General features: G+C 39.3%; 1 protein-coding gene across 5 annotated transcripts; it reads right to left on the minus strand.

The window, feature by feature from the left end:
• LOC307123827 (NACHT, LRR and PYD domains-containing protein 1 homolog) lies at positions 1–25,259 on the minus strand. 5 transcript variants are annotated; one of them, XM_079812553.1, is made up of 8 exons: positions 25,169–25,228; positions 19,553–19,825; positions 19,292–19,366; positions 18,454–18,510; positions 15,184–15,492; positions 14,950–15,012; positions 11,296–11,377; positions 1–3,020 (listed from the first exon to the last, which is right to left on the minus strand). In XM_079812553.1, the coding sequence occupies exons 2-8, from the start codon at positions 19,806–19,808 to the stop codon at positions 1,862–1,864; spliced, it is 2,001 nt and encodes a 666-aa protein (XP_079668679.1). In that variant the 5' UTR covers positions 19,809–19,825; positions 25,169–25,228; the 3' UTR covers positions 1–1,861. The 5 variants fall into 5 exon arrangements, 4 of the variants coding, with proteins under 4 accessions (XP_079668679.1, XP_079668680.1, XP_079668682.1 ...); XM_079812554.1 differs by lacking the exon at positions 25,169–25,228 and adding an exon at positions 19,951–20,004; XR_013816215.1 differs by lacking the exon at positions 18,454–18,510 and having other exon boundaries at positions 6–613; positions 657–3,020; positions 25,169–25,259.
• Between the last annotated feature and the right edge of the window lie 22 nt (positions 25,260–25,281).

Here is a 25,281-nt window from a genome sequence, read left to right on the forward strand (position 1 = left end):
CAGATCGGGCATCATGTTTGTTTTCTTTATTTTGCAAAAAGCACATTTTGTTTTTATTATGACTGAACACAAATTTAAGTACAAACTTAACAGAATATAATGATGTATAATACTTGCCTGAATGATAAAAACAACAGTTATTTGAGTCTCTTTGGCACTGATAAGAAAAAAAATTTAGGCGGTCGCACCAGCGCGATCATCGACCTCTAGGGGTTAAATATAAAGATAAATCTTACTATAAATTTGTTTTGAAATTGGACATTGAGATTTATCTGTCATGTAGAACGTTATCTTAACAGACAGTTGTGAGATTTATCTATATGGCCCCACTTTATATTAGGTAGCCTTAACTACTATGTACTTACATCAAAAAATAAGTACAATGTACTTATTGGGCCCTATCTTGCACCCAGCGCAATTGACTTTGTACACCGACGCATGTGTCATTCCTATTTTGCACCCGCGCAAAGCGCGCTTTTCCCTCCACAGAAGCACGTCGCTAAACTAGTGAATGAACTTGCGCTCCCTGGGCGGTTCAGCGCAAAAAAGGAGGCGTGTTCCGGCGCAAACAATCCCTGGTGCTATTTTGCTGTTCCATTAAACAATTGCGCCACTGACCAGAAAAAACCTAGTCTAAAGTCAGTGGCGCGTTGCGCGTTGTTCGCGTTGCGCATGCTTGACCATAATGTATAGCGTGCACAACGCGCATACACTTTGCTCATGTAATCTACACAGATGCAACAGTTATTTTTGCAAATCATAAATTGTTACACTAAAAAAATATTAACACATGAGATGACGGAAATCATTGTGGTGTGCCACGAAGATGTGAAAAAATAGCCATAAATCTAGCTTACAAATGATTCAGGCTAATTGTAATAATTAAGGATAAGACCTGTTTGCCCAATAGTGGCAAGACATATATGTATATAAGGACATCTGACAAATTGGTTTGTCCGTCAAGAACCAGGAAAAAAAATCGACTGAAAAACTGAAAAAACTGAAAGACTGAAAAAAAAAAAAGACTGTGAAATCACCTTTACCATAATGTACAACATTACAACTTCACTTCTCTGTCTTTCACTGCTCTTACAAGAACATCAGTCTCCTCGGCTGTGAACCGCTCCTGGCGTGCGCCTGGTAAATACGCCATAATAATAGCAATCCATAATGGAACTTGCGCACCTGCTTTTAAAGGGAATGTTGGATGACGCTCGGATTGGTTTATTCACGTTACGCCCAAACCACACCTATGAATAATGAAGCTACTTCAGAACAACCCATTTTAGATTTGCGCTGGGCGCAAGAGCCATTTATCCCGCCGGGAAAATAGCAACAGCGCCGAGACCCACCCACAAAGTTACTTGCGGTTCGCGCTTTGACACTTGCGTTTCAGATCGTTAAAATAGGGCCCATTGTGTTCATATTGTATTGCAAAACACTTTTGCTGATATTGATGTGGGATACGGGTAAGTTTAAGGGTTGGTTAAGTTTTAAGGGAAGTGTCAACAGTGTAATTACAAATGTAACTACAGAAATTAATTACAGATGTAATTGAATGCAGGTCTTTTTAAAAATGTAAGTACAATGTGAAAACATGTATGTACACAATAAGTGCATTTGTATCAAATAATTAATTAAAATGTTAGTACATAGTAGTTAGGGCCACCTAATATAAAGTGGATCAATTTATAATGTTACTATGAATGAATATTTTGAAAGTACTATATTTTGATAACTTCTGATAAACCCATATTTTCCTGTAACATCACTAGAGAGGCCTTGAGTTTATCAGATGTTGCTGTTTTAGAGCAGTTTAAAAAGATGCAGATTGAGCTCAAAGTGTGAATCAGACCAATGTTCAAAAGTGGTAGAGCTTCTCTTCCTGAAGTATTGAGATGAATTTAGCTTTCACAACATCACTGTGTTTGCATATAATGTCACAGATCTTTCTCATGCTCTCCTGACTGGTTAAACTTTTATGTGTGATTTCTGAATATTGTTCCTTATGAATTAGTTCCTGCTGACGCAGTTTATCTGCAATGATCTGGACATTTGTAACCTCTTGAATGAGATCTGACCAATGGTTATCGTAATATCTTGCTTTATCTGCCTCACTGTTCAGACATGGCTCATCTCTCTTGGGATGAATCTGATAAAGTTCATCTTTCTCAATTGTTGCAGTCCAGACTCTCTTCTGATCCTCTTCTCTGATAATAGTAATTTGAAGATCATTCTCCAGACGTGTCTTGACCTTGAAGAAGTTTGGATCAGTTTCTCTTCTAAATGTGATCCCTTCTTTGGGATGGATAGTGGTACCAGGAACATCAAGAATGTGTGGCGTTTTCATCCGAAATGGCCGGTCAGGTCTGGGATGCATGATTGGGTCACTTGACTTTTCATTCTTCTCAACTTTTTCTTTTGCACAATCATCAACTGGAAAAATGTAGAGATGTAAAATGAGAGGAGCTTTAGAACGCATGTAGAGAAGAAGATCACAGTGTTCGTCCCATCGCATTATCCAACTTATAATCAATGTTATAAGAGAGAAGGATGGTTGGACAATCTTAGCATGGAATCGGGTCAACTGCACAGGTTCTGTGGTTATTCCCTCGTCGTGTATGGTGAGGAGTTTCACAGCATCTTTGAGAGAGGGGTCAGACTCTCCTAAACAGGCGTAATGGGGCAGATGAACTTCCTCCAGTTTCCCTGAGATCACCGTCACGTCCATCACTGGAGCGATTCGGTGGCACTGCAGTCTCCTCAGCTCTGTGTTGAGGAAGTGTCCGTCTACGGTACGATACTGAAGGGTGACGTTACAGTCACAGACCCATCGCATTCTGGTCCTGACACACTCGTAACGGCCTGGATCAGTGCTGACCCTGAACTTTGACCCTCCTTCATCTGTAGAGGCCGACGGCTCAATCTGAACCCACTGATCAGAATCAGTGATATGGACACAAGACTGACAGTTCAGCAGCGGCTGAATATTGAGCCCAGAAGGTTTGGGCTCAGAGAACCTGTGGAGAACCAGAAGAAGACAGAATGAACGAGTGAGATGCACAAACAGGGTACATAATAGGGCTGTAACGATTTGACCAAAAATAAAAACCTTGATTAATTGAACATTTGACCTCGATTACGATTAATGAACAATTATTTTGCTTTTTTTTCAGAGTAAGTTCACTGATAAGGTTTGTACTGTAAATATTTTCTACTATTAAAGTTTAAAGAGCACCTATCATGGAACCTTTCATGTAGTGTGTAACATAGATCTAAGTGAACAAAAACATCCTGTGATAGTTTGAAATATGACAGTGCACCGTATATATAGTTATTTTCTTTCAAAAGTAAGAGTCGACTCTGAGTCATTTTTAAGAATCGTTAGAAGACCGAAGCTTTTTCTCTGACTAGATGATGTCAAATTGTCAAGCTATTTGAATACGATACGCCCACTTATTGCGCTCCAAGACGCCAGTGAAAACTAGAAAACATCATGGCGACGAGACGCTGTGTTCTGAAGTGCGACTCAAAAGCAAACTTTTTTCATCTGCCCAAGGATGAGCATTTGAAGACTAAGTGGCTTGAAGACAAACCATACATCATCGCGATTGTGTGTTTATTAGTCTTCAAATGTCTCTATTTGCATGTTTTGCGATCTCAGGAAGCTTTTATTATGGACTTCTATTATGGCACATGGTTCTTCTTCGTCTGTGTGTACCATATATGGACTACATGTGCACAGAGCGCCCTCCGGCTGCCAGTATGAATTGAAAACAACACATAAGAGACTCAATCGCTCATGAACAGGCTACATCTGCGCATTTTGAGGAAGTATTGAATAAAAAATACTCCTCTGTTTAGAAATTTGACACAGACATATGAGAATCTATCAATATTTCTCCTCATCTGCACACTTTTGAACTAAAAGCCCTGAGGGATGTTGATTTGTTGCGAGTCTTCGTGACGAGAATAGAGGAGTTTTTTTATGAATGAGATCAGCTGAGGCTCATATTACAATCAAACGGTACCGACGCGGTTTTCATATTCATAACTCCTGACACATATTAACAAATTACTGTCACTATAAGACTTTGAGAATAAAACAGAGATAAAAAATGGAAGCTTGACTCTTAGATCTTTTAAATTATGCACTCTAAAAAGAGATGTGTTAAAAATGACACATGTTGTGTTAGTTTTAACACATGTAGTGAGTGTGCTCAGGGACAACACATGTTGTGTCAAATTTAACACGATAAATGTGTAAGTCATTTTAACACACTAATTGTGTCAGGTAATCACATACTCAGATGTAATTTTAAAAATAAAGTGAAACTAAATTATTAAGCATTTAATCAATAGTCGAGTACAGAACGCATGTGCACACAAAGTACAATGTTTCAAACTCTATGACTCTATAAACTCAATTATTCACACTTCAACACCACATCGATGCCGCTTTTGAGAAAAGATCATGAAGAGATAACAGTTGACAGAGTTTGTGCTTTGAATTAAATTAAAATGTAGCAACTGATAAAACATTCTATATAAATAACTTTTATTTACTCAGGCCTGTTTGTTTGAGAACATAAACACTGCATACAATGCACAATGATGGTGTGTGTCGGTGCTTTATAACATGATGTGTTGAGAACAACACAACCAGATGTGTTAAAAATTGACACATGTTGTGTAGATTTTAACACATGTAGTGTGTGTGCTCAGGGACAACACATTTCGTGTAGATTTTAACACATGTAGTGTGTATGCTCAAGGACAACACAAGTTGTGTAGATTTTAACACATATTGTGTGTGTGTGTTCTCAGGGACAACACATGTTGTGTAGATTTTAACACATGTAGTGTGTGTGCTCAGGGACAACACATGTTGTGTAGATTTTAACACATGTTGTGTAGATTTTAACACATGTAGTGTGTGTGCTCAGGGACAACACATGTTGTGTAGATGTTAACACATGTAGTGTGTGTGCTCAGGGACAACACATGTTGCGTAAAATTTAACACACAACCTGTGTCGTTTTCTTTAACACATCTCCGTGTTACCTGTAACTCAACTAATGTGTTATTCCTCTTACACAGAAGTGTGTTGAAACCTTTTACACAATAATGTGTTATAGTTACACAACGTGTGTCAGATGTGTGTTACATGTTACTTCGTGTTTGGATGAACACTGACACGTATTGGTAACTTGTGTTTAGTCCATTGACGTTTAATAAAGTGTGTTTGACTGTTTATTGTATTACCTGGATGTTTTAGACATCATGAATCTACACACACCAGCTCTTATTGAGATGAACAGAGGTTTAGATGTTTATGGTTCATTGAATGTTTCATCTGAAGTCACCAGAATCGTGATCAGTGGCTCCTTTATTTGAGCTCTTGACCCTTTACTTGTCTTTTAATTCTCCTCTTTCTGCTGTAACTGCCTTTTAATCAAATATGTTTGTTATGGCATGAAAGAAAAAACGATCAGAAGTTTCTTGATCAAGTCATAATCTCAAGATCTGATCCAGTTTATGATTAAATGGATGGTATACATTTACTTTATGTATGTGCTGTTAGCTATAAAAGTTTTGTGAAGTTAGTCCATGATGTCCAGCAGTGCAGAATGATTTCTTAAAAAAATACAAATTCAATGTTTTCAGAAAGTTTAGAGCTGCAGCAGATACTCGTCAAACACAAACATCAAGAATCAGCTCATGAATCGCAACAATGGTGACAAACGCTTCATCCTGCAGTGCATGCTGGGAGTCATGGATGAGTTTTGTACTATGGTGACTCCCAGAATGCATTGCGGGATGAAGCTTTTGGTTTGTTACCATTATTGAGATTCATGAGCTGATTCTTGATATGTGTGTGTGCCTGTGTGACACCATCGACTAGAACATCCTATGTGCTCTGTGTATCTAAAATCAAATGTGCAGATAATGACAACAATAACATAAAAAAATTATTAATAACTGAAAATATCATTTACAGTAAAGTTTTAGATATCAAACACTTGCTGAGCTCAACAAATGTATGTGATGAAAACATCATCATCTGATCATAGTTTTCTCATGGTTAGTTCTGCTGCTTCAAGTGTGCATAATAAACACACAATCACAGCAAACAGAGTAAAACTGATGTGAAAGAGTCAAGGGTCAAGAGGTAAAATAAAGGAGCCACTAATCACGATTCTGGTGACTTCAGATGAAACATTCACTGAATCATCAACACAAATACTGTTCATCTCAATAAGAGCTTCTGTCTGACAGAAATAAAGTCAGTCTGGTCAGTGATAACAAGTGAAAAGCGGAGAAAGCATTTGAAAAAGACATTGAAAAAGAGGCATGATGTGATTGGCTGCCAAAACACCCACTGCTGTTCATCCAGAGTAACATTTAACACACATTGTGTGTTATATCTACACAACATGTGTCAAAATACCATCAACACACTCAGTGTGTTGTTTTTTAACACATCTCTTTTTAGAGTGTGTAAAGATTGACATGGTAATTACTTACATCTGACAGTCATTTGAGCTAATTTAAACAAATAAAGCTTGAGGACGAATGCGCCCTCAATCCAGTTAAGAGGTTCCGAATACCATTTATGGTGATAGGCGTTCCGTTTCCGAAAATATCTGCACAGACTATACCAATCACAACTAACTGGATCATCGGACCAATCACCACAGATTAGCGTCACAGTGTACACAGTGGCCGCAGTGCTGTCCGTTTGGACCAGTACGTGCTTGCCTCATAGCGGCCCTTTGATGTGGCCCAGCGCAAGAAGTACTGCTAACAACTCGAGGCAGTTGATGTGCCTATGCAGTTGAGGGCCTGTTGTACGTGGCCCCCCCAGCCGGTGGCAGAAGTATCCGTGAATGGCACAGCATGCCTGGACACTTGTTATAGGGAGACACCTGCCCATAGAAACGAAGGGTCCGACCACAAGCTGAAGGTTTGACGGGACCTTGGTGTGATGACCACACAGAGTGACCGGCTCTGCCACACCTAGCTTGGTCAGTCTCATATGAACCAATCCGAGCGGCGTTACTGCGCCTGCCATATGCCCCAGGAGCCTCTGAAAATGTTTTAGGTTCTGCGTCTGAATGATTTTAAGCAGTTCAACATCGACTGGACACGCTCCTCTTTGAGGTACGCTGTCCGATTGACCAAGTCCAAGTCCATACCAAGATAAGAGATCCTCTGCATGGGGGAGAGTTTGGTATTTTGTAATGGTCTTCTCACCGGCCTTCCCAAAAAGACCATTAGACAGCTGCAGTTCATACAGAACGCTGAGCAGAACCAGAAGATATGACCATATCACACCAGTCCTCAGGTCTGTACACTGGCTTCCAGTTACATTTAGAATAGATTTTAAAGTATTATTACCGGTATATAAATCACTCAATGGCCTAGGACCTCAATACATTGCAGATATGCTGATTAAGTACAAACCCAACAGATCACTCAGATCATCAGGATCAAGTCAGTTAGAAATTCCAAGGATTCACTCAAAGCAAGGAGAGTCTGCTTTTCAGAGACAGGTTTATTGAGGATGACGTATTGATTAAACAATTATTAAATTGAAATATTCGAAAGATCGGAGCCGTCAGGCCAGAGACGGGTTTATTGAGGATGACATATCGATTAAACAATTATTAAATATGAATATTCGAACGATCAGAGTCATCACGCCGGAGACGGGTTTATTGAGGATGCCGTGTCAATGAGGTAATTTCAGGGGGAGTCTAACTCAAAACACATCTGTTTAGCTATGCATTCACTGAATGAGCACTGTGCTTTGTCAGAACTGCTTGCACTTTAATTTATACGTTTCAATTTAACACTGTTTTTATTTTTAATTATAATTTTTTTAGTTTTTTTTGTTAAGGCTGTCTGGGTGGAAGAGGTTGAAAGACGGGGGAGCGATAAATCGAAATCCTTCCGGTGCAAGGACGATCTGTTTAGATCTGCTCTGACGGATAGATCTGAGATAGCCCTGGTGGTCCAGTCCAGGAAGATTTGTCTGTAAGGGTAATGTTTAAATGCACAGTTACCTGACAAAATTTTTTTGAGTACTCCCTCCGGTGCGAGGAAGACCCGTTTAGATCTGCTCTGACTGGTAAAACATCTAGAGAACGCCCTCAAGTTAGGCCAAGAAGATTTGTCTGTAAGGGTACTATCTAAACGCACAGTTACCTGACAAATATTTTTAAAGTAAACCTGACTCTCCATTTTCTTCCACTCCAGATAGGGGATTTCATCTTTATTTTTTATTTATTTTAATTCCTATTATAACTGTTTTAATTATACTTTTTATTTTAATTTTTTTATTATTATTTTCTTAAGGCTGTCTGGGTGGAAGAGGTTAAGAGACGGGAGCGCGATAAATCAAAATCTCTCCGGCGCGAGGACGACCCGTTTAGATCTGCTCTGACAGATAGATCTGTAGAGGTAGCCCTGGTGGTTCAGTCCAAGAAGATTTGTCTGTAAGGGTAATGTTTAAATGCACAGTTACCTGACAAATATTTTTAACGTTAACCTTACTCTCCATTTTCTTCCACTCCAGATAGGGGTTCTACTATATATATATTTTTATTTTATTCACTTACGAATATTTTAATTTAATTTCTGTAAAGCACTTAGAAATGCCAGTGTGTATGAAATGTGCTATACAAATAAATTTGCCTTGCCTATTTTCCCAGTTGACCCGAAGGCCCAACTGGCTGAGGTGACTGAGCTCCATGACCCTGTGTGTTCGCACAACTGCTCTGTCAACTGAGCCAATATGAGCCAGTCGTTGAGATAGTTGAGGAAGCGAACACCACGCTCTCTCATGGGACCAATGGCCGCCTCAGTGACCTTCCTGAAAACACGGGGCGACAGGAACAGCCCGAAGGGAAGTACTGATATGCCCGTCCCTCGAATGCAAAGCGTAGGAACGGTTTGTGTCGAGGGAGAATCGAGACATGAAACATGAAAATCGAGAATCACCTTCAGGTCGATTGCTGCAAACCAATCCTGGGGACGGATGCATCCGAAGATGCGTTTCTGCATCAACATCTTGAAGGGCCGCCTGTGCAGGGACCGGTTCAAAACTTGCAGGTCAAGAATTGGCCGTAACCCACTGCCTTTCTTGGGTACAATGAAGTACGGGCTGTATAAGCCGGTCTTCATGTCAGCTGGAGGGACCGGCTCTATCCTGTCCTTTGCCAGTAGGACTGCGATCTCCGCCCGTAAGACAGGAGCAGCCTCCTTCAGCACTGAGGTAAAGTGGATACCCCTGAACTTGGGCGGCCAGGAGGCGAACTGAATTGTATAGCCGAGTCTGATGGTTCGGGTGGAACCAGCGAGACAGGCTGGGAAGCGTTAACCAGGCTCCCAGCGACCAAGCAAGTGGGGCCAGCGGCACAACAGACGTACCTGCAGTGGAGCAGCGAGGCAGAATGCAGGGACCAGACTCGGACGGCGTTTAGTTGTTTCTGATAATTTCGATAACGTTTTCATCTGTACAGAGGGAAAGTGAAGTGAAAGAGGCCTTCACATCACTGCAAAAAATGTTTTTCTTACTTAGTATTTTTGTCTCGTTTCCAGTCCAAATATCCCAAAATTCTTAAAACAAGAAGCATTTACTAGACAAGCAAAAATTATTGTCTTGTTTTGGAGGAAAATAACTCAAAATGAAGTGAAGTTTTTGCTTAAAGTAAGCTAAATAATCTGTCAGTGGGGTAAACAAAATAATCTTGTTTTCTGTTTGAATTAAGATTATTTTGCTTACCCCATTGGAAGATTATTTTGCTTATTTAAAGCAAAAACTCACTTAAGAAGAAGAGTCTAATTGACACGGTCTCTGCAGACACTTCAGGGCTGTATTGTGGTCGTGTCTAGGCGCAGGTCCACCATCTGATCTGGATTCAGCTGACTACTGTAAACCTCGGGATAAACAGAGACTAACATTAGCGTAGATGCCATTCTTCTTGTGATGTAGTACATCATGTGTTATGGGAAGTGTTCCCGGTTCCGGCTGACCTAGTTAATGCAGCCTAACAATCATTTAACTGATTTGAATAATATAAGTTTTTTCAGAATCAAGTTGAAGGAAATTACTAGTCATCCAATTTTTATATCAGCTATGCATTCTGTTAATCTTGTGAATTGGTAAGTTTCTGAGTATCATCGATGTAACAGTGAAAGCTAAAGCCATGCTTCCTAATGATATTTCCCAGTGGTAGCATGTACAGGGTGAAGAGCAACGGTTCTAGCACTAAGCCTTGCGTTACTCCATTCTGTGTTAACCGGGAACATACTCTGAGTTGTCTGAACTTACTCACGGATGTGTTTTTGGAACCCACATACCTCAAGTAAGCAAGGTTTGAGTTAATCAACCAAGAGTTCAAGGTATGTGTGTGTTATGTCCAAGGACGTATGTTTATTTGTTACTGCAGTGTGTCATGCATTTGTGTATGTGCTTGGGTGTTTTGCTCTTTGTCTCTTGTTCTCTCTTTCATCATTCCAACAGGTACAACGACCAGCTGTACTCAATCTAATCTCAATCTCAATCTTTTGCCAAGATGAATTCTTCCTCCTGTCTGCCCAGACTCTGTTGTTTGGATTGTTGTCTTGATTCTGATTGAGTGAGCTCAGGATCTTGTCGTGAGTTCTTTAGTGGGAAGAGAACTAAAGTGTTACCTTTGATTTAAGCTATGATCTTATGTTAAGTATGTTTGTATATTCTTCTTAATTTATTTGTAATTTGGGGATTGTAGGGGGAGGGTGCCATTTATGTTTGTACTTCTCTTTTCTCCTGTTTTGGGGTAGGTAGGGAGTAAGGGAAGTTTGATGTCTTTTATTTCTATTATCTTTTTCTAGGACATTTATGGAGATTCTTGGGTTAGTTATCTTATGTTCTGTTTGTTATTTTGGCCTGGCCCTCCCCTGAAGTATTATCCCCTGTTCTTGATTATTTGTTATTCTTTAAATTGTAGTTTTGTATCCTTTCATGGGATTTTTGTATTATCCTTTATCTTTTCAAATTAAAAGATGTTAATTTGAACTGGTTGATTCTTTTCTGGGACAGGAGGTTGAATAATCTTGGTTCTCTCTCCAAGCTTTCTTTTTATTTAATTTTTACTTTTGTTTCATTGTTACTGACTATCAACCCTAGACGGGTAGTTATGTAACAGTGTGACGGTAAGTTAACACAACGCGGCTCGGTTCTCTGTGTCACAGAAAACAGCTTGCGAGCACAGAAGTGCAATGTTTTCCATGTTGTTCTAGACTTACTTGTGACTTGAACATGTGTGACTTGCTCCCCCCTCTGCTGTGTAATCAAGAAGATCAGCTTTACTGTCCATTAGAGTTAAGCCTTTGATAAAGAGGAAAAGATGGCAAAGGGTAAGCAAACTATTACATGTATGTTCTGTGTTTCCCCTTCATTGTGGTTTTGGTACAGTCCCTGTGACCTAGGGTGCATTCCATTCGACAGGGTCCCTAAGCACTGTTCACTGCTCCCTACTCCCTGAGCACGGTATATCAGTTGAAGTGGACCTCGCTGACAATAATCGCTCATTTGGAACGCCCTGCAACGTCATCAAAGAAAGGCAACGACGGGTGCAGATTATGATATAGCCTAACATAAATTAATATTGTAATTTACTTTACTTTCAAATTGAAAACCATATAATAAGCATAAACATTTACACAAACATACAGTATAGGCTATCTAAAACATATAATCAAAACATTGTCCATTAGTTTTATTAGTTTACTTATAACCTGTATTGACTACGAACAGATTTGAAGCTGCACCTGTCATTCAATATGAAAATACTTTGATTTGGTTAATGGTCTTTGTAGCAGTCTCATCTCGTGCGCTTTCTTTCCCAAGTGCAGCTGCACAGTAAACATTACTGAGGTAAATAAAGTAAAATATAAAACATGACAGCCCTCAGGTGCTTCTCAACACTTTTAATTTGTTTACATTTTCATAAAATATATTATACAAATGTAACAGTTATTGCCATAACCATTCATAAATACTAGTTTGTATAATAACTATGAATATTCAAATGCATATGTAAACTCCTTAATCGCAGAGCTGTTTAAAAACTCTTCCAACCAACGGCTCTGCACCATCATTAGTTCAGACAGGTAATGCACGCGACGCGCAAAGACATTTGGGTGATTTTCACTCTCTACTTCCTGTGAAGTGATGTATCGATGTTCCCTTCTTCTCTGCGCTGTTCGCAGTGCCCTTCGGACTGAACATGTTCGCTCCCTTTGGATTGGAATCTCACTTAAGATGGCGGAATACCCTCTGAAGTCCACTTCGCAGTCCACTTACGGTCGAATGGAACGCACCCCTAGTTTTCCCCAATCTATTTAATTAGTTATGTTATTCACCTGTGCCATGTCAATCATCTCATTTCTCTTTGTTTGGTCTATGCATTTATACTCTGTGTATTAACTACGTGTTATGTCAGTGACTGACGGAATGGGAGTTTCGCTTAGAAGCCTATCACCTTTGAGTTCTACAAAACGAGCCAATGGCAAAACAATGCCATGGGTCTGTGGAATTTGCATAACGCAACTCCGCCCCACCTCATACCAGTACATGGTACTCCCTTTCAGGTTAGCACTGTCTCCTCGCATCTTCATGAAGGACGTCGAGGCAGCCCTTGTGCCACTCCGGCAACAAGGGGTTCGCATCCTGAACTATCTTGACGACTGGCTGATACTAGCTCACTCTCCAGACCAGGTTTGCGAACAAAGGGACCTGTGCCTGGTTGCATAAAGCACCTTAAGTTTTTCCCTCAAGTATGATACTTAAGGGGCGATTTCCCCTTACCTAAGAGAATAACTTATGGGTGTTGCATATAATCTCTTAAACGGTTCTCTTAGGTAAGGGAAACATTTAAGTGTTTCACGACAGTGATCCTGGATTCACGTTATAAAAGTCTTGTTGCCATAGATACGCAAAACTCTAACACTAATGCTGTGTTCACACCAAACGTGAATAGAGCGTCAAATTCGCGTCTAGTTTGGCGCTTGAACTTTGAATGCATTCGCGCATCCAAAGCGTAATACGTCACGCGTAACACGCGTAAAACGCGTAAAAAGCAAGAGTTTGAAGCGAAATTGACGTGCGTCCTTTTGCTCTTTTCATAGTGGTTGTGTGCGGCCGCGAAATTGAAAAATACTACTGTTATTGTGTCACGAAATGTAGTTTTAAGAGTTGTTCAGTCGAGAATGTAGTTGTTTAAAGCTCAAATATGTGGTTTATTTGCAAAGATGGTGTCTATTTAAAAATGTTGTGAGATCCCGGCGATCACCGGGAGCTCGCGCTCATGTAACCCGCCTGGAACAGCCTTACCTCGGCTAGTCCTCCTGACTTTTGCTGCTGGTAAACGAGAAATGTTTAAATTCACAATCTATAGCTTCGGTTCTATTATATGAAACATATAAGTTAAAAGACATTAATGACTTGTTATAACATCAAACGACTTCTTTAATTATGTGAGATTTTCTTCATCTCATTCAGAAATGTACGTATGACTGCAAGTGTTCAGTGTCACAGTGGTTGCAATGTGTGACGGTCAAATCGGTATTCTTGCAACAATTTTTCATCGCTAAGATGGTCCAAAGGGTTCTCCCTATCCCTAAAAATTATTCTTGGCACATAATGATCTTCAGCTGGTTCCATAAATTCAGCCATGTCGTCTTATTTTTGTCCGCGTTTTGTAACACTTAAGGTTTTTTTTCTGCAACACCCTTAGGTTTAAGGGAAACATAAGGGCGAACTTAAGGGAAAATTACACTTAAGGTGCTTTATGCAACCAGGCACTGGTGCTCCAGCACGTCGCCCGTCTGGGCCTTCGGGTCAACTGGGAAAAGAGCAAACTCTTCCCCATGCAGAGGATCTCTTTTCTCGGTATGGAAATCGACTCAGTCCCCATGAATGGGCAGCGAGTCGATTCGAGGGCAAGACTGAGGCTCCTGGGGCATATGGCATCTGTAGAGGCCAGTCACTCGGGCCTGCCATCAAACCTTCACCCCATGGTCGAACCTCTCTTTTCTACGGGCCCGAGTGCCCTTAGACCCGAGCATGTTGTTGTGTCAACAGATGCCTCTGCCACGGGCTGGGGTGCCATGTGCAATGAAGCCGTGAGTCTTAGTTACTAAGAAATATATAAATATTTATATAAACAAATTATATTGCATATCGCCACGATAACCAACCTCATCTGAGCTGCTTTAGGGGCTATGTCGCGTCTTTCCCAAGCTCAAGTTCATAATTTTAAATGTAGATGCATGACAAGTGCATTCAAATAAAGAGCAACTGCATCTCAACGCTCATGATGTGCGGCGCGGCCATTTCCCCAGGTGTTTCTAAACCGCAGCAAAATTAAAAAAAATCTAATCAAAGTAGGCTTTAGGGTTTTATGTTCACAAAAGCTGCGAGCCAAGTGCAAATTCCAGCTCAACACTTCACGACATGCTTTCAGTTAATGGGCATAAAGTGCGAGTCTGGCCTGCGAGATGTAAGTATCTAAACCCAACAGATATGTGTTCTTTGCTAATTACAAGATTAGATACAATTAGAAACTATAATCTCAATTTAATATATAATGCCATAACAATATTAGTATTGTATAAATATGTATATATATTGTTTGCGCAACTTACACCATAAAGCCAGTAGGTGGCGACAAGGGACTGTCTCTATGAGTGAGCAAGCCCAAAAGCTTTGATCAATTAAGGAAAAAAATGGTTCTAATTAAGCTTTTAACAGCTCATAAACCATTTAACAAACACTTGGCCCTATAACTGATGCTTGCAGGTATTTTCTCTTGAACCTACAAGAGATTAAGTCCATGATTTGAATAAGATTATGGGGTAAATATGTATTATCCTGTACAGACAGTGATCATTATTTACCCCAGATCGGTTTTGAAATGGCTCCGAATTTGGAAGAAGCCTTCATACTGCCCTCAGTCTGAGCTGTGAGAGAAAGAGGAAACAGAATGAACATCAGATCACACACACACATCAGCTGAGCAAAAGAGGGACGTCTGAGTTTAACAATTCATTCTTCACATTGAATCCATCACAGTAATAAACATTCACTCCTAACAATGAAGAAAACATTTCAACTTCATTTTCAAACATTACCTTGCTTGTGATTGTTCTCTATCTCTTCAGCCAGAAGGTACTGGTTCATCTTACTCAGGATGTCCACTGTGATCTTCACAGCTTCTTCTGGTCCCAAACATGCCACCATCTTGTCCACTGTGTGTAAGACATCTGCGTTCTCCATTTCAGAAGCTGGAATGTGTCCATGATTCTTCAAGTGCCACTGAAAGACCCTCAGATCAGCTGTTGTTAGATCCTCCAGTGAGTTCTCAAGCAGCTCTCTTACAGACGCCATCCTCATCCATCGATGATCGCTGATCACTTCATTATTTGAATGATGAAATGAAGCTGCAATCAGATCAGATCAGGTCTAAACTCGTCGATCTAAACTCATTGATTATTTTATTAAAAGGTCCTATGGCGTGGATTTTTTTATTATTTTATGTTTCCTGAGGTGTAATTATATTGTTAGTATGATTTTTATATCACAAAATGTCATAATTTAGAAATAAAAGGCATTTTTTTCTATCCTGATGTTTGCCCTCTGGCTGAATGCTGTTTCAAGGGGCGTGTCTGCTGTGAGACTTCAGTGAAAATGCCCACTGTTGTGATTGGCTGACATCTTTGCATTTGAAATGAGTGTTAGATTATGTGGTGGGGGGAGCGTGGTTTAGCGAGATCTGCAAGCACTGCCAGAGAGAGAGAGAGACGGTCTGCATGTGGACCAGAGAGACGTAGAGCTGGAGAAAGATTGCAGAGAAAGTTATATTGTACCGAGTTGTTGAGAGTTCTGAATAAACACGAGTCCCAGTCACGTGACTCGGCCTTCTTCCTCCTTTTTCTATGAACTTTGTAACATGTGGAACCCCTCTCGAATACTTTTACTAAGTTTTTTTTTACCATTTCAGCTGTCAAGCATTATTTTTAGATATTTTCCCATCACATGAACGGCTGCAGTGATGAGCATTGAGTACAATCTATATGGTAAAGTCTGTTTGTAAAGCCTGTGCTAACATCGCAACTGATAAACTGAATCCATTTTCTCCAAATTCTCTGGGCGGGCAAAGCAGAGGAAGGGGAGGTAACCGTTCCCCGTATGACGACACACAGGGAAGATTCCAGATCGGCTCGTCTGAGCTCTCATTTTCTCAAAGGCAGAGAAAGACACCCAGAACTTTGTTTACACCTATCAACATTTCTAGCCACTTGGGGACCATATACAGGCTAGGGGAACTCATATTAATGTTAAAAATGAAAATTTCATGCCATGGGACCTTTAAACATACTGCAATGCAGACACTAAATGACATGCTTTTGGACAATGATGCTGGACATCCAACTTCTAGGGCCCTATTTTAACGATCTGAAACGCAAGTGTCAAAGCGCGAAGCGCAAGTAACTTTGTGGGCGGGTCTCGGCGCTGTTGCTATTTTCCCGGCGGGATAAATGGCTCTTGCGCCCGGCGCAAATCTAAAATGGGTTGGTCTGAAGTAGCTTCATTATTCATAGGTGTGGTTTGGGCGTAACGTGAATAAACCAATCCGAGCGTCATCCAACATTCCCTTTAAAAGCAGGTGCGCAAGTTCCATTATGGATTGCTATTATTATGGCGTATTTACCAGGCGCACGCCAGGAGCGGTTCACAGCCGAGGAGACTGATGTTCTTGTAAGAGCAGTGAAAGACAGAGAAGTGAAGTTGTAATGTTGTACATTATGGTAAAGGTGATTTCACAGTCTTTTTTTTTTCAGTCTTTCAGTTTTTTCAGTTTTTCAGTCGATTTTTTTTCCTGGTTCTTGACGGACAAACCAATTTGTCAGATGTCCTTATATAGATATGTCTTGCCACTATTGGGCAAACCGGTCTTATCCTTAATTATTACAATTAGCCTGAATCATTTGTAAGCTAGATTTATGCCTATTTTTTCACATCTTCGTGGCACACCACAATGATTTCCGTCATCTCATGTGTTAATTTTTTAGTGTAACAATTTATGATTTGCAAAAATAACTGTTGCATCTGTGTAGATTACATGAGCAAAGTGTATGCGCGTTGTGCACGCTATACATTATGGTCAAGCATGCGCCCTTAAAATAGCATAATGAACAACGCGCAACGCGCCACTGACTTTAGACTAGGTTTTTTCTGGTCAGTGGCGCAATTGTTTAATGGAACAGCAAAATAGCACCAGGGATTGTTTGCGCCGGAACACGCCTCCTTTTTTGCGCTGAACCGCCCAGGAAGCGCAAGTTCATTCACTAGTTTAGCGACGTGCTTCTGTGGAGGGAAAAGCGCGCTTTGCGCGGGTGCAAAATAGGAATGACACATGCGTCGGTGTACAAAGTCAATTGCGCTGGGTGCAAGATAGGGCCCCTAGTGTTCGTGTGGTAAAAACTGTTTACGTTCCCTCCACCAAGCTTACTAAATCTATGTGTAAGAAACACCTGTTTAAAAACCCTCTGAGCACATACTGCCCCCTCCAATACTTTTACATTAACACTGGCTCCTACAAGAGCATTCATTGGATCTGTCACTGTAACCATGTCCTGACAATACAAATTTGGTGACAATGACACATCTTGTTTAATAGTTATAAGTCTATATATATATATATCTTGTAGAAGCCAGTGTTAATGTAAAGGGTTAGTTCAAGCATCAGTTAGAGGGCCAAGTGTTTATTACATGATTTATGAGCTGTTACAAACATAATTAAAGCTATTTGTTGAGTAAAACAATGGCTTATACACTCACCTAAAGGATTATTAGGAACACCAGTTCAATTTCTCATTAATGCAATTATCTAATCAACCAATCACATGGCAGTTGCTTCAATGCATTTAGGGGTGTGGTCCTGGTCAAGACAATCTCCTGAACTCCAAACTGAATGTCAGAATGGGAAAGAAAGAGGATTTAAGCAATTTTGAGCGTGGCATGGTTGTTGGTGCCAGACGGGCCGGTCTGAGTATTTCACAATCTGCTCAGTTACTGGGATTTTCACACACAACCATTTCTAGGGTTTACAAAGAATGGTGTGAAAAGGGAAAAATATCCAGTATGTGGCAGTCCTGTGGGCGAAAATGCCTTGTTGATGCTAGAGGTCAGAGGAGAATGGGCGACTGATTCAAGCTGATGGAAGAGCAACTTTGACTGAAATAACCACTCGTTACAACCGAGGTATGCAGCAAAGCATTTGTGAAGCCACAACACGCACAACCTTGAGGCGGATGGGCTACAACAGCAGAAGACCCCACCGGGTACCACTCATCTCCACTACAAAGAGGAAAAAGAGGCTACAATTTGCACAAGCTCACCAAAATTGGCCAGTTGAAGACTGGAAAAATGTTGCCTGGTCTGATGAGTCTCGATTTCTGTTGAGACATTCAGATGGTAGAGTCAGAATTTGGCGTAAACAGAATGAGAACATGGATCCATCATGCCTTGTTCCCACTGTGCAGGCTGGTGGTGGTGGTGTAATGGTGTGGGGGATGTTTTCTTGGCACACTTTAGGCCCCTTAGTGCCAATTGGGCATGGTTTAAATGCCACGGCCTACCTGAGCATTGTTTCTGCCCATGTCCATCCCTTTATGAGCACCATGTCCCCATCCTCTGATGGCTACTTCCAGCAGGATAATGCACCATGTCACAAAGCTCCAATCATTTCAAATTGGTTTCTTGAACATGACAATGAGTTCACTGGACTAAAATGGCCCCACAGTCTCCAGATCTCAACCCAATAGAGCATCTTTGGGATGTTGTGGAACGGGAGCTTCATGCCCTGGATGTGCATCCCACAAATCTCCATCAACTGCAAGATGCTCTCCTATCAATATGGGCCAACATTTCTAAAGAATGCTTGCAGCACCTTGTTGAGTCAATGCCACGTAGAATTAAGGCAGTTCTGAAGGCGAAAGGGGGTCAAACACAGTATTAGTATGGTGTTCCTAATAATCCTTTAGGTGAGTGTATAAGCCATTGTTTTACATAACAAATAGCTTTATTTATGTTTGTAACAGCTCATAAATCATGTAATAAACACTTGGCCCTCTAACTGATGCTTGCAGTTATTTTCTCTTGTACCTACATAATATTTGGTCCATGTTTTGAATATGATTATGAGTTAAATATGTATTTCCATTAATCATTATTTACCGGTTTTGTTTTGAATCGGCTGTTTTGAATCGGCTCCGAATGTGGAAGAAGCCTTCATACTGCCCTCAGTCTGAGCTGTGAGAGAAAGAGGAAAAAGAGTGAACATCAGATCACACAAACACATCAGCTGAGCAAAAGAGGGACGTCTGAGTTTAACAATTACTTAATTCTTCACATTGAATCCATCACAGTAGTAAACAGTCACTCAGTAGTCACACAGTCACACAGTAGTCAACAGTCAAAACCTTTCAACTTAATTACCTTCCTTGTGTTTGTTCACTAATTCTTCAGCCAGAAGGTACTGGTTCATCTTCCTCAGGATGTCCACTGTGATCTTCACAGCTTCTTCTGGTCTAAAATATGCCACCATCATGTCCACTGTGTCTAAGGCATCTGCGTTCTCCATTTCAGAAGCTGGAATGCGTCCATGATTCAGCAAGAGCCGCTGAAAGACCTTCAGATTATGTGTTGTTAGATCCTCCAGTGAGTCCGTCAGCAGATTTTTAACAGATGCCATATTCCTTCTCTGATTCACTTCAGCAGGACAAAAAGAAAAAGACCTTCAGTAAGTTCACTCTAAACACATGGATCTAAGCACACAAACGTTATTTAAATGATGAAGCTGCGATCAGATCAGATCTGGGGTCCGTTCTTCGTACCTCGCTTAATACATCTGAGATGATTTCACTGATCCCAGATCTTCTAATCATAATAACTGATCTCTGGCTAATTTGGTTCTACATATGAATTTTCGGATTGGATTAAAATATCTGGATTGAGATTACTGTGCGTTCTTGTGTTCCCTGGAGAGGGCAGATGCATCGATACTCAAAACCACGATCAGCAGTGAAGCGATTGGCTGGCGGCAAGACAGCAACGTAATGACATCATATAATAAAAAAGCAAAAAACTTGACAAAAAACACAAAAAAACAAAAACACATTTCTGGACCTCTATAAGGAAACAGCCAAATGACCAAAACAACATAAAAATTATAATAGATCAATTATTTTTTTTAAACATGATTCCCAATTATTTTCACGATTTTATAGTTTTTGTACACCCTTTACATTTCAATGTTGTAATTAACAATTCATTTAATTTTTCATTCAATTTGAAGCAGATTTGTGACAGTAATTAGTTAAAGTTTCTTAAGGGTCAAGATCAAATTATCAAGTCGATTCGGCGGTTTGGATCGCCAAAGTCACGTGATTTCAGCAGTTTGGCGGTTTGACGCGCGATCCGAATGATGAATCGACTCACTCATAACGCTTCGAAGCTTCATGATGCCGTGTTTTGAAATCGGTCATCACTATATAAGCAGTGCGGATAGGCTAAGCAACGGCTCCACCATAGCAGTGTACAGTGAGAAATGTATGATTATTTATTTACAATTAATTTACCAATAATTGGAATTTCAAAAATATTTTGCTACAAATTGTCTATTAATCTATTAGTCTGCCTGGTTTACATTGCTTTAATGCGTTACTAGTATTTTAACATATCTTCCTGAGAATCAGAAAAAAGGTTTTGTGAATTTAGATTTTTTTCCCCCCGGTCATTATTGTTTTGGAGCATAAATGTTTTTTTGTTGTTGTTGTTGTTGTTTTTAAATTCCTATGTTATATGCTATATCCTCTGATCTGTAGAGGACACCAGGGGCCAGTACCATGAAGCCGGTTTAGCTGGCTAGCCAGATATTTTTAAGCTTAGTTTGAGCCAATCCTGGGTTTTAGGTACCATTAAAGCGGTTTGGCTTTTATCAGTGTTCATCTCTATAGTAACTTACGCTCCATGGCTAACCTGCTCCAGGGCAGGTTATGTTCTGGATAAGACAAGGCAAACTGAAATTAGACCAATCAGCTGTGAGCAAAGTGACACACCTCTGATGCAATAAAGACACTCCCCCTGTTTCTACTCCACATTAAAGGTCACTACATAGCAAATGGTTTTTAAAGACTAAAGCGTCTGGCTTTTAACAATGCTTATTTATAATAACAATAATTTTGAATGATTTAGATATCATTTATGTAATTATTATACCCTTAATCAATTACACATCATTTTAGTTAATCAATCATTAAATAGGCACTTTGTTCAAATAAAATAAATATGCTATATAAAGGTCATACAAATAAGCTTTAAAATCAATAAATCAATAAATAAATGTGAGCTTAAATTATCAATTCTCTCTGTATATCAACTAAACTAACTTCATAACTTTTACTTGCATTGACGTAGTAAGATTTTTATTTTTTTCATAGACATCTCTTTTCTTCTTCCTGTGTAAATTTGTTTCAATTCTTAATATTTTTCAGTCATGTAATATTCTGCAGAAGAGAGAAATTAATCTCGCTGCTTCTCTCGCGAGAAGTGAATCTCAGTTTCACTGATCCACAGCGTGTGATTGGCTGTTCACTGCTGATGTCACAGCTAAACTCTGGATCAAAGCCTGAGTTTACAGAGAAAGCTGACGATCAGCATCATGGGACCAACAAAGCCTGAATAGATTGGTTTGGTTTTGTCAACTTGAAACTAATCCTCTAACCCTGAGTTTGTTAAACTACCATCATGGTACAGGCCCCAGAACCCCTTTATTGAGAAAATTAAAAGACATGAATAGACAAACAATGGGATTTTTGTTTTCATTCACCAATTAATTTTTATGCTTCAAGTTTTTTTTATCCAAACTTTGTATAAAGATGACTCTCAATGTTATGAAAGATACGGCATGATTTGATATACCATTTTACTTTATGCAATATAAACATGGCCATAAATGCCATTCCCATTCTAGGCAATGCATCTATACACTGTATCTAATTTGCATATGAATGTGTTTTGGGACAATATGTAATGTAAAAACACGTGTATTTCATAAGAATATCCAGACTTAAAACTGTGTATGTTGTCAGAGAAATTCGCTAAATAATGTCCTCTACAGAAGCAAAACCTCTATTCTGGGTCTCAGGAGGATATTTCTGTCTCGTGCAGAGTGGCATTTATATTTAGATGTCACTTCCGACACTTTGTAGCAAGCATTTGGCAGTCAGTCCTCTAAGCAATAATAGTTTATTCAATGAATGACTGTAGCCTCGAAAGTTAGCCAAGATCGCTATGATCACTAAAATGCTGTTGCTTTGTCAGTTCATCGCGATCTCACAGAGTTCTGTTATAAAAATGAAGTCGTCAACAATAAATCTCTTACTTAGCCTACATCGTGTCTTGACTTTGTTTGTTAATGAGAGGTTTGGCGAGCCTGCATTAACTCAGCACTGAATAAACTCTGCTGTTTTGAGCGGTGAGATTCTGATCGCGTTCGAGAAATCAACAACTAGTATATCCAGGGTTCTAAATACACTTTTTTGATCACCAGCCAATGTGGCTGATAACTTTCTAAAGTTAAGACTGTCTAAAGTTAAGTTTTTCTCACACCTCTTTAAGTTCATTTAAGATGTTATTTAAGGCTGCTCTTATGAGGATACTCAACAAAACGGGCATTTTGGCATAACTGTGTGTGTTATTGTCATGTGTGTGTGTGTCACAGACAGATCTTCAATGGTTTAAAAGCATTTGCATGAATAAAAGTGTGATGATATTATCTATATCTGTGATTGGCTACATTCCTCACCGCTGCAAAAACACGCTGTAAATAATGCATTTGACGCCCTCATGAACAAATACTATAGTATATTACAGTAAAATTACTCTAGAATAATATACTGTTTTTGAACCGTACTATAGTAAATATACTACAGTAAATTAACAAAGTGTAGTAAATACTATAATATACTACAATTTACTGTAGTATCTTTACTATAGTATGGTTCAAAAACACTATAGTATTTACTAGAGTAATTTACTGTAATTTTACTATAATATACTATAGTATTTTTTAGGGGTGTACACAAAACTGACTGGTTTTGAAGTCACGGTTCGGTAAGGATTCGGTACAGCAGTTTTACAAAATTGCTTTTTATTAATTTTTATTCAACAGTGGTTTAATGAAAAAAAATGTGTCTGTCCTTTAAGAAACTTTTAGTTATAACTGAATTCATTTAAGATAATGCTGTAAACTATATAGGGAGCCCTTACTTACTTATTGCTATTAAAGATTTACAACAGAGCCCAAACTATTAGCCTAAATTAATTTGCTATTTATTTTTAGATATAATAATCAACACTCATAAGCTTCACATAAGGCAGTTTTTGCATTAACTTCTACATCTAATTATTATATTTTTTTTCTCCAATTCGTTGTTGAAATATAATCATTTAGTGGCTGTAATTTTCGACTTTCCTGTAGCTCAAACAGAAGAGCATGGCGCTAGCAACGCCAAGGTCATGGGTTCGATTCCCAGGGAAAGCAAGAACTAACAAAATGTAAAAATGTGTACCTTGAATGCAATGTAAGTCGCTTTGGATAAAAGCGTCTGCCAAATGCATAAATGTTAATGTTAATGTTAAATGTAATTTTCATAACAGGTTTATTTAAACATACATTAAATAAACAAGACATCACTAACAGGTTAAGTAGCCTTGCTTGCGTTTGAGGGTGCTCTAGCACCCCCGTAGAACCGGGCCTGTTTAGGCTATATCAGTCGTTATTTAGGGTTTTTTTGCGCACAAAAACTATTCTGGTCGCTTCATAAAGTTATTGTAGAGCCGCTGTAGTGAGATGGACTTTGTAACAACGTCTTTAGTGCCTTTTAAGGGTCTTGAGAGTGTAAAGTGCATTGGAGGTCTGACGGGTGTCCAACGACATGAGGGTCAGTCATTAATGACAGAATTTACATTTTTGGGTGAACTAACCCTTTAAGTGAGTTTTTCTCACTAGTCCCCTTTATCTCGCTAATTGGGGTTGTAAGGCACTTTTCTTAACGCAGTGCTTACATACATTTATTGTGAAAGTTGCTTATACAAATTATTTTTAATTGAAAATTTTCTTCTTCAGGTTCATACATCCAACATCAATAACCAATTTAAGTTTGGAAACAATATGTTGCATTTATAAATGTTTTTTCGTACATAAAAATAGATGGATTTTAGGAAGGGGGTCCCTCATAAAGGTCCATCATATATGGGGGTCCTTGGCATCATAAAGTTTGAAAAACCCTGACATTTATGATAGCATTTATCCCAGAGAGCACAAGTACATCTCGGAGACGTGTATTCGATAAGCGTGTTGTATTTTTTAGAGTGTTTGCTCATCTGCAATACGTCTATTGGACGTTTCCTGTCAGATGTCAAATAGACGTTTAGACAATGTCTTTAAGATGTTTATGATTTAGAATGTATGAAAAACTGACATCTGAAAGACGTCTATCAGATGTTTGTAAACAGAAGATGCTTTCCAGATTAAGTGATCTTTAACAGACATCTTGCAGACGTAAGTGTGCATCTGGGAACGGACAGTTTTTGACTGTGGCCACGGCATCTACGCTAAATTGCGCGTCTACATGAGGTTATGTCGGTAGAAATATTATATTATATTATAAATAAAATAAAATAAAATAAAATAGTTTTCTGCAAACTCCACCTGATTATTGTTCTACGTGTTCCCAAGTAACACTGTGGGGATTTTCATGTTGTTTTTAACGTTTTCTTTAACAATCATATGTCAAAGTCATATCATTGCTCTGGATGCATATTTATATAAAGACTAAAACAGTAAAACAACTACCACGCAACCTCATGTAAACGCGCAATATATTTTAAGCGTAGATGGCGGGGCCGCAGTTGTTTTTGTACAGATGAAGTAGCTGGAAGCTATACAAGTTGCAAATGTTCGTACCAGCTTTTTTGTTAAATAGATATCTATGTCACCACACTTAAGTTATAAAAGTAAACCAATATTGAACAAATATGACCACAGACCTTAAAATCGTGTGTTTTTCTATCGGGCATGGCGTCTTGTCGTGGCGCATTTATTTCAAACTTTCGTTTCGATTTCGTTTGTGTTCAGAAACATTTTTGAGGGGAAAACCTAT

This window comes from Gobio gobio (genome assembly GCF_949357685.1).
Source record: "Gobio gobio genome assembly, chromosome: 3".
NCBI classification, from domain to species: Eukaryota; Metazoa; Chordata; class Actinopteri; order Cypriniformes; family Gobionidae; genus Gobio; species Gobio gobio.